At 43.4% G+C, this 10,864-nt stretch overlaps 1 protein-coding gene across 1 annotated transcript; it reads right to left on the bottom strand.

Moving 5' to 3' along the window:
* Positions 1-5,777: 5,777 nt before the first annotated feature.
* Positions 5,778-8,782, bottom strand: F5891DRAFT_976551 (uncharacterized protein; the record flags this gene model as incomplete). Its single annotated transcript, XM_041376619.1, has 14 exons — positions 5,778-5,846; positions 5,949-6,065; positions 6,184-6,219; positions 6,534-6,622; positions 6,731-6,893; positions 6,956-7,098; positions 7,158-7,312; positions 7,452-7,540; positions 7,591-7,592; positions 7,835-7,947; positions 7,999-8,386; positions 8,439-8,475; positions 8,554-8,700; positions 8,753-8,782. 14 exons carry the CDS (start codon positions 8,780-8,782, stop codon positions 5,778-5,780), a joined length of 1,578 nt encoding a protein of 525 aa, XP_041230548.1.
* Positions 8,783-10,864: the final 2,082 nt, after the last annotated feature.

Below are 10,864 nucleotides of genomic sequence, written 5' to 3'. Positions count from 1 at the left end.
CTAGTGCATATTGATGCCATCAGGCAGCTGTCCAGGTCAACCATGTTCCTTCTTGCAGCTTCTACTAGGGAAGCCGTAAACTAACCACTAAGCCAAATGATGCTGAGCCTTCATTGTAATCCCCAACAATAACTCATCCCTCCTATCAGAGGAGGTAACCCTCAGCATCCACGGCACTTGATGAATTAAGCAAGGGGAGCTGCCCAACTACCTTTTCAATCTCAATCATCTCATGCACCCTTTAGATCCATCCCTTGGCTTGGTTTCTCAGATGGCACATGCTGCCATTTCCAATCAGGTAGTTGCCCAGTGTTCTGGTACCCCAATAAAGGTGGTATGATACAACAGGACCTGGTACACTGAGTTTGTGCCCAAGACTATGGTAGCACTTTAACTTGCATCATTTGCACTGAGCCGGACAACATTAAGTTTCTCTCAATGTATGTAAGTCGCAGTAAACAATGTTCAGGCTAATACATACCTGATTATTGAATGCTATGAGGGTGTGTATATGCGCAATTCCTGTTATATATCTGGTATTCATCCTGGATAGGCAATATTACAGTTGAGGTTTGTGTCTTGAGTACATAGGGCAGCTGAACTCTGACTCTGGGACCTCTACAAACTTTAAAAAAATACACTCACTGCTATCAGTGGTGAATTTCTTGCACACAATAGCACTACAATTGATGCATTTGTGCTTATGGGGTGCACTTGTCTGATCACAACGAAAGTGACAGAAGGTGGCCATTGTGATGGCTGGGGAGGAAGAGTCCATGGCCTGGATTTGAACTGCAACTAGAGGTGCAGGTTTCATGATGTTTGAGTTGTACAGTAAGGTCTTGTTATTTGCAAGAAGTTTAGAGACATTGAGAGATGCAGATGGACCATTAATTAGATTAATCATACTGCCAACATCAACATTGGAAGGAGCAGCTCTTGAAATGCCGCTAAAGATGGTACCAACCTTGGCTTTCTTCCTACCCAGCTTGGAAACTTTGGTGGTTTTTTTAGGAGGCATGAAGATAATGTATGATGTCGAGCTTGATGGATGGAAGTGAGGAAGTGAGAAATTTTCATTCATTATTCTTTGATCTCATATATACTTCTAGAAATGTGGCATGGAGATCCAAACACACAATTTTGTGGTCTGATCTGAGCTCAGATCATGATTCTTGCCCTGGCACATATAAGTACAAATGACAAATACATATCATATTATATCAAATGGGAGATTGGAAGTAGTGATCTAGAAACTAGAATACAGACAATGCATAGTTGCCTTGTCAATGCAATCATAATAGTGTTAATTATGTGTTAAGGTCGTACTCTCGTAGGATCAGATCCGAAGGACTTTGGCCTTAGCTCGTACACTGTACCCCTTTCCCAAGTACTGTCCCTTATTTCAAGTACTAACGATAACACATCCGAAGGTCCGGACTGGCCTTGTATTTATATCCGGATGACATCCGGATATCAGAAATATGTATAAGACTAATCCGGACAAGTCCAAACTAGAAACCAACAGAGTATAGACTATCGGAATCTATCCGAAGTCACGGAGATTGACAAGAGCTTATTAGACTCAAGTCCGAAGGACAGAAAGAGGACAAACTAAGATGACATTCGAACTGAGGTACTACAGGACATATACACGAGTTTATATACTAAGAGGATAACAGAAGGATCAGTAAGCAAAGGTCCGAGGCTATGTACGAAGCATGTGCAAAGGTTATCAAACGCGAGTCAGAAATGAAGCATAGGTTAACGGATCAGTAAGCATACTGGTAATAAGTATAACTGAAACACTGGGAAGAGGAAATACCCAATAGGCTGTGTTTAATGTTATATGAACAGGAAATGAATTAAGAAGCTTATCGTAAATTGGATTGGAAGCGGATCTATGCATTGGACCGGATTGGATCTAAGGGTCCAAAGTCCGGAAGAGAAGTGTGAATATATGGGATATGACACTACCAGATGATGACCTCCACTTGTGACTTATTGTGTAACTTATGTAAGCAGCATCACTTATCCCTACAAATCAATTGACCCCATTGGAAGCGGATCTATGCATTGGACTGGATTGGATCTAAGGGTCCAAAGTCCGGAAGAGAAGCGTGAATATATGGGATATGACATTATGCCTAAATAGCAAGTGTATACAAAAACATAGTGATATGAGACTGCATTAAGAAGGAATAGGTGCAGTTCTTTCAAGCAAGCAAGTAGAAGATGTGGTTAGCTTTATCTGTGGAGGAAGAGCCTGCTACTGGTTTGATGACCTCAGCAAGCTTTCCTCACAATGAAGTAGAGGAAATGTGCGAGCAGGGAATCATCTGGTCATCAAGTGGCAAAGAGACTGTTTGAGTAGGAGACAGCATGGAAATAGAAGGAAGTGCGATAGAAGCCAATGGACCAATGTGTGATGCATATCCAGGGCCAGTAGGGCGGGGATGAGTGTACTGTCAATGTGATAGAGATGACACATCTCGCTTGCCATATATGCAAAGATAATTTGAACATCACTCCTATGGATCACTATGGATCACTATGGATCACCAATTCTATGTCATATCATGTTTATTTTCCATTTGTACTTACACATTCTAGCACAAGAATTATACATTTGGGCTTGTAGGGGAAATAAAATATTTGAAATTCATAAAACACTGAACTAATATAACAAACATGGAGATGTGGCTGCAAGCGATACAAAAGACAAAGTACAAAAACATTATGTTAAGTAGTAGACTCTAAGGGTATAGCCAACCAACAGCTGCTGCCAGTCTTCCCTGGGACAAACTTCTTTGAGTTAGTGGGTTGGCTGAATTGCATCAACTTTTTGCAATGCTCGTTGGTACATTGAAAGTGATGAATCAACCATTCTGCACCTTGGACATTGAAGTGGCAAATATTGCTCCCAAGGCCTATGGTCGACATGAGCCCAGCTGAATTTCACAACTGTCAGACCCCTACTACCATCAGTATTCTTCATCAGTAATATAACATCAGTGTGTCGACCTAGCTTTTTCGATTGACTGAGTATTTGAGAGAATATATATCTGTGATCCTGAAATGTTTGATAAGAACAATCATACTGCAAAAGAATGGGTGTTGTTCACCATCCCACTGCAAGAGAAAAGCCATAAGTATTACTCTTTAGCTCAATCAATGCCAAGCTGCTATGGCTTAAGAATGATCTGTGTGAACTAAAAAATACTGAGTATATGCAATCTAATCAAATGAGACTAATGAACCTCCTGCACTTCATCAGCAATATAATGGCTATCCTGATACCTGGTGAATGGGTCACCATTATCGCTGTCTGTGTGATTGGTGATACCAATCACAAGACGCTCACAAGGGTCATAGTTGACAAGTTCGCACAAGATCTTGTTACAGGTGCGCTGATAGTTTTTGACTTTGCTGTCTGTGGTGATGTCGAACTCCAGAGAAATGTTGAGTGTGGCAAGGATGGGAAGGAATATGAAGAGGACAGCTTGGTCGTGCCTGTAAAAACCCTATGCAATATGTAGATATGTCATCATCAATGAGCAATTTTTAGAAAACTTATGAAATATGGTCTGCTTGGCCTGTTCTTGTGTTGCTTTGCTATGTGGCAACAGATGCAAATGAATTTGACATCTTTGCCCTCAATCATGTCTTTGAACTTTTGAGAAACACTAAGCTCTTTGCGCAAGTCATGTGAGGGCACTGATCACAGCAGGACAAGAAGTTCATGACTACAGATCCATTATGGCAGACAATGCAGTACTTTGTGGATTTTTTGCAAGTAAAACTGAGATGTCAATATAATTTTGAGATGCACATTGTTATGATCACTGCAATCACAGACCTCCATCAATTCACCTTGCATGTCCTTTGACTCTTCAACAGACACATTCAGGTCCACACATAGGGCCTTGCCAACATAGGACTTCTTTGCAGTTATTTTTCTGAGAGGCATGTTGACTAGCAAGAATGTGGATGTGAATGAGCTTGTGGACAATGATGGGCAGTGTAAGGTAAAATTCTAACAATGGGCACCCACAAATAACAATACATAATATTGGACCCCATGTCACAATATTAAAGTCAGTGTTTTCCATTCAGCCATGAGACATGAATGTTCTGATCAGTCTTCAAAACCAACCGGTCCACATGTCACCACAATCAACTAACACATTGTTCTCTCTACCATCACCTTCATTGAGCAAGATATCCCTACATGTTCTTTTTGTCTCATTGTTTGTTTTATCTCATTTCACAAGGTGTTTCCACTCATCCTAACTTTGTTCTGGCAAATACTTGACTGATGACTGACATATCCTATGATTTGTCTACTATGTACATGTCTCAATCCATTGTTAACCATTCTTGTCCACTGCTCCTACTTGTGCCACATAATTCAGTATATTATTTTTGACCTAGTCAAATAGCCCAAGGTTGAGAATCTGCCTACTCAGGTGAGCCATCTGAGGTGGGCCCATATACAGATAGGACAGGTGGGCCAATCATGAAGCAATAAGATAATTTTTGGTGATGACAGGTGGGCCATTAGTATGATACAAGTAGGCCGGGTGGGCCAGTCAGGAAACAGTAATAACAGATGGGCCAATATCATATAGTTGCAGACTAGGTGAGACAAGAATAGAAAGGATGAGTGGGCTCATTAGTATGATACAAGCAGGCTGAGTGGGCCAATATCAAATAGTTATAGACCAGGTGAGACGAGAATAGAAGGGATGGGTGGGCCCATTCGTATGATACAAGTAGGCCAGATGGGCTGGTCAGGAAACAGTAATTACAGGTGGGCCAATATCAAATAGTTGCAGACCAGATGAGACAAGAATAGAAGGGATGAGTGGGGATACAAGTAGGCCAAGTGGGCCAGTCAGGAAAAAGTAATGACAGGTAGACCAATATCAAATAGTTGTAGACCAGGTGAGACAAGAATAGAAGGGATGAGTGGGTCCATTAGCATGATACAAGTAGGCCGGTGGGCTGGTTAGGAAACAGTAATGACAGGTGTGCCAATATCATATAGTTGCAGACTAGGTGAGACAAAAATAGAAGAGATGAGTGGGCCAAGAAGTGGACCCATTAGTGATGTCCGGATTGTTTCTGGTACTGATGGATAGGCCAAGAAATGGGCCTGAAGATTCTCCTCGCCTTGGACACCTCTAGATAATCCATTGCCCCGGTATCAACAGATGGACCAAGCACTGAACCAGACAATTGCCTTATGTCTTCTGGTCATCTTTAAAAATAATTGCTATTTCTGGTAACGACAGACAGGCCAAGAAATGGACCTGACAATTCCCCAGGATTTGGACATCTACAAATGAATTATTTCCAGCACTGATGGGCAGGCCAAGAAATGAACTGTCTTTAGTTGTCTATGGATGAAATGTTGTTTCTGGCAATGATAGATGGGTCAAGAAATGGATATCAATATCCACCAGGTCTTCAGTCATCTATGGATCAACTGTTTTTTCCAGTACTAACGGATAGGTCGAGAAATGGAGCCCAATATTCCGCCAGGTCTTCAGTCATATGCGGATAAAGGCTGAATTCCCGTCACCTTTTCCGAGTGTATGCACTGGGCTCATCCATTGTTGTTTCCGAGATGATCTGCATATGTGCTGGGCCTATTTGTCACCTCTGTGCTGTGGGCCCACCCGCTCCCACCCACCCATGGGCCCACCTTGGATGGCCTGGTTACCTGGGCAGAATCTTAGTCTTTAGCTGTCCAACTAAGTCATAAAATGTTACTAAATGGGCTCCTTGTGCAAGATCCAGGCCTTGTTATTCACACATATGATGCTGTTCATTGAAAAATTCTGTAAGATGAACCAGTATCTTATACTAATCTTCTCTCATGTGATAGATGAACCACCCCCTCCTCCAACACCAAATGACTCCAAGCCCTAATGAACTCTTACTGGTGTGACCTCTTTTGCACCAGGAGACACTATACTAGCACCCTGAGCACCAAATAAACTATCTTGGTCCTTCTTGTTACCTACAAACCACAACCATTCCTCTGAAGTATCACAAATCTATGTTGCCACAACTTATATAGCACCAAGTTCATCGTCACGCCCCCTCATCTGTAACATTACCTAAAATGCTTTGTATTAATACTACTGTAACTATAACCTTAGTTGTTCAACAGACCATATTGGATACTATTGCATCACTTTGCAGGATCATCTTGGAGAAAGAAAGTCAATGATTGATGTTATATGTCTGAACATATCATATTGTGTGATGCTTTCAACTTGAGGCCTTATGGATCATGATATCTCGCTCCAAGAGTTGCTCCCATCTGATTTGCAAGCTACCTGGGTTGGGCGCGGAGCTACTTTGGTTGGGTGCAAAGCCACCTGAGTTGGGTGCGAAGCCACCTGTGTTGGGCGTGAAGCCCTCCCTTGGGTTGGGCGCGAAGCCCTCCCTTGGGTTGGGCGTGAAGGTACTGGAGTTGACTGCACAGCTTCTTGGTCAGATGAGGGGAGCTCTTCAGTTACCTGGTTGGTACTAGCTTGATATGGGAGGGGGAAATTCTTGAAAAACTTGACCAAATTCCGAAGCTCACGGAGGACCTCGCCGTTTGTGTCTATGACCAGGGGGATCGAATACATTGAGGGAGACTAAGATTCTAAATGTTCAACATCATCTGTAGTATCATTAGTGCGTGCATGAAAGAGACAACTAAAAAACATACACTCAGACCACTCTCTAATGGACAACACAACATCCGGCTTCTCTACTATTGTACCCTTTGTCCTTCTGTTGTGGTTTGACTTCTTGGATTTACCCTTACACTTCTTTGTCTTCGCGGTTTCTGCCTCACTATCATCGTCCTCATCATCTTGACCTAAGTCAGCCTCGTACATTGCCCCAAGATGCATCCCCAGGTAAGGAACACCAGTGCACGCAACTGGCTCACTGACAATGCTTTGAGATCAAAGTTGGGGCCGGGGGGCGGTACAACAGCAGGCCAGTTAAGGATGAACAGCTGCTCAACATAAAGAGTATTGAGTATGTCCAACCATCTGTTGTTGGAGGTTTTAAGCGGATGGCCAGCTTCAGCTACCAATGAGATACAGCATCAGTAAATTAGCGACACAATAAAATAAAATAAAACATACCAAACTTCTCGCTGATGATCATTGGTGTGACTTTTCTGTTCCTGTCCCTAGCGGACTTGCCATTGCACAAAAGTGTGCCATTTGGGCCAGTGGTAGAGCGAGGGAGAAAACTAAAAGATATCCCTTCTGCTTGCGCAGCCTCTAAGTCTTTGTACCTATCATAAAGTGAGCAATATCCAGTAGTATTGCCAGAAAATGCACTTGAGAATGGTTGTGAGCTCGCCCAAGATATGACTGATGTCAGGTTGTCATGCATTGATGATATCCTTCATGATATCAGACCCAGAGAAAAACCCTGATGCTTGGTGGCCAGCATCCTCATAACCAGGAAATATTGCAACACCAGAAATATGAATACCATGGGTGTGGTACCAGTAACCAGCCTGTGTAATACTTAGTCTCTCCATCAATGTCCTATTAATGTGAGACTCACCGCTTTTGAAAAATCATCACAAACGCGCAGCATCAGAGAACTAGCAGATCATGACATCAAGTCCTCAGTTGCACCAGCAAGTGAACCACCCCAATACTCCTAAATCTTCTGCTACAATGCTGCGTGTTTGGGGTCTTTGTATGGATGAGCCTTGTAGTGTGCTGCTTGCTCCTCCTTCCAAGCTATGATATCCTCTGCGAAGAATGTAAGCATACCACGCACACCCGCAAAGGAATATACATACATTCTTGAGAGGGGGGGCTAAAAGTCTTGAACCACGTTTGGTGCTGATTCCAAGGAGACTCCTTGCGTGTTGCCTTTGTGGCCAGCCCTACCTCAATGAGGATCACCCTCGCACTTTTTCCATATTCTTTCCCTCATGCTTTTGCTGCTTTGATGGTGGTTCACCCAAGTTCCTGCACCTTTAGGACCACTTCAAATGGCAGCCTTCCCTTCTTGGCGGGGCCTTTGTCACTCTTATCCTCATTGACCTCCTGTTCCTCATTATAGTCCTGCTCATCATTGTCACCCTTATCAAACGCCTTAGCTCTGCCTTTTCCTTTTTGTTCATGGGTCAATCGGAGTGGAGACAAAGAGGGATCGTCGCTGTTGTCATCACCATCAACGGCAGAAGGGCGTGCAGCTTTTTTGTGCTTTTCTTCATCTGCAGCCCAGTTGCTATCAGAGGGTGAACTCTCTGCGCCATCGCTGTGGTCGTGTGTGTAGGACTTCGCAGCACCCAACCTACATGGGCGAGGAGCAACTGCAATTTTTGATTCGCTCTGGGCAGTAGACACTAAAAGAACTGTAAGTGAGCTATAAAATAAGAACGGCTCAGAGTGACATACCTGAGGTATCATTACAAATGTTAGTGGCTTCCTTTGGCTTGTCCAATCAATGAGCAGTGGAGACTAAAAGGATAGTTAGGTGTGACCTAGTAATCTAACGCTGGGAGCGACAGACCTGAAGTGTCCTTGTCACCTGCTGTGACATCTCCTGAGTGGTGTTGACTTGGAGCTTCATGGACTGGGGTAGGTGTTGTCTTGGTGGCATCCGACCTACATGAGGGGAGAGCAACTGCAACATTTGATTCGCTTTGGGCAGTAGACACTAAAAGAACTGTAAGTGAGCTAGAAAATAAGAATGGCTCAGAATGACATACCTGATGTATCCTTGCAAACGTCAGTGGCATCCTTTGGCTTGTCCAATTGGCTTTGAGCAGTAGAGACTAAAACTACAGTTAGTCGACCTAGAAATGCAATGTTGGGAGTGACAGACCTGGAGTGTTCTTGTCGCCTACTGTGACAACTACTGAATTGCGGACAGGGGTAGGAGCTAGCAAACATTGAGTTAAGGTAGACGTCCACCAAATGAAAGGGGCTTGCCTGATTCCTCATCACCATTTATAGCTACTCCGTCAGTATCAGCTTTGGGATTGTTGTAGGCGGACGTCTTTTGGATGGATTGGCGCCTCGAAAAAAAGGGACTGGAATGGTCCCGAGGATCCGGTCAACGGATAAGCGGTAAAGGAGGACGAGCCGGTAGCAGGTGAGGATGAGGATGAAGGGAAAAATGATAGGGGGCCAGGTAGCAGATATTACTTGTAACAAAACCTCACCGCTGTGCAGGCCTCAAGTCTGTCATCAGCAATAAAAATTGAGAAGAGGTAAGTCATGTGGTCATATCGTTGTTAGTATTACCATTAATTTCTTAGCTGTCTGTGCGTCGACCCAAACCAAAGCCCTGTCCCCTTCCACGGTCCTCCACATGGTCTGGTCCCATGACTTCATCAGCTGAGGAGGGGATTTTTTCCTCTCTTGCACCAATGTGCGCACGTGCCTTCAGGCTATGACTCGTCCTGACTCATGCCACCAATGTGGCTTCCTTATCTCGTCTTATCCTTCCTCTGACTCATGCGTGCTGCACATTGTATCCCTTACTGTTGGCTCGTTCCAATGTTTCTCGGTCTCATTCTGCATTCGACCACTCATCACTAATCCGGCTCTGTTGCCAGTGTACCTATACCCTTTCTGTTTCCCCTTTACCATTACCTACAGTATGGTAACCTTGCCCTCAACCCTTTCCACTTAGTATAAGTAGTCGGTCACCCTGTACTAGATTCTCTAACTTGAATCTACTCAATCTTCCCTGGAACATACTTCTCTCTGAAGCCTCTCAGCTTCAGTCTCTAGTATCTTTTCTTAAGTGCTCTTCGTGCTTAAGTCTACTTCGATTGACTCTTATCGTTTGGACAAGACTGTCCTTACTTTGAGACTTCTGTGACTTTGAAGACATCTGTCTTAGAAGTCACATGATACGCGCATCTCTGATATCTGCCGACTCGATGTCACCAGTCTCAGTCGCTACACCGGACCCTTCCGGTTACGTCATGAATATTAGTGGACAACACCCCTCTCAGGGCTCCACATAACAGATCTATTTGAGTGCATAACAGGTTTGGGATGTTCGAGGGGCTAGAACATCAATATCATCAAAAATCATTTGAAAATTTTGAAAAAGATCAACTTGCCTCCACATCATCAGCATCGGACTCTGTAGGATGTTTTGCCCCGTGGGTCTTGATATAGGGTACAGTTAGTTTGTGAAGACAAAATATTGAGAATTATTACTGTTCTGGTCTTCGTCACATTGCGTGGCAAAGTTCCATTGGGCAGATATGAGGGTCTGGCATGACGGCCTGAATGGGTTGTAGGCATTTGCAATAATATTCCAACGATCACAAAAATACGTAGAATTTAAATTGAGAACTCAAAGTTTTCTCAACAATGTTTCGCGACACAAAGCCGGGCAAGACAATAATAGGTAGGGAAATGCTAAGAATGTTTGCAATGATATCATGGGGATGAGATGCTCAGAATTGGGAGGATTGCCTTTATAACATGATTGGGCGCCACTGTGAGAACCCTGAAAGCCAAAATATGCTAGCACCAAAAATGAAAGAATTAATTCGGTTTGTTAAAATTTGAAGGTGCTGTATGCATAAAAAGCTAGCTTTGAAAATATTATACTCCATCGAAGAAGATCGGAGGTGATGACTACGTAATACCTGCATTATAATGTCGAAAAAGAGCCAACATTGCAATCAGTGATCGATCATAGGACAGTAAAGTTCCAGACTCACTCAAACGGAAAGGGTATTTCTTCCCTGGCATGACACTCATATCAGACAGCCAAACAAGCTAGTCTGCAATATGACAGTGGTACCCGTTGAGTTGAAACCTGAGATGAACAAGTCGAAACACTTGCTGGTCAC

This window comes from Suillus fuscotomentosus (assembly GCF_016647785.1).
Source record: "Suillus fuscotomentosus strain FC203 chromosome Unknown F5891scaffold_8, whole genome shotgun sequence".
Lineage (NCBI taxonomy): Eukaryota > Fungi > Basidiomycota > Agaricomycetes > Boletales > Suillaceae > Suillus > Suillus fuscotomentosus.
This window is presented reverse-complemented; position numbering and strand designations above follow the sequence as displayed.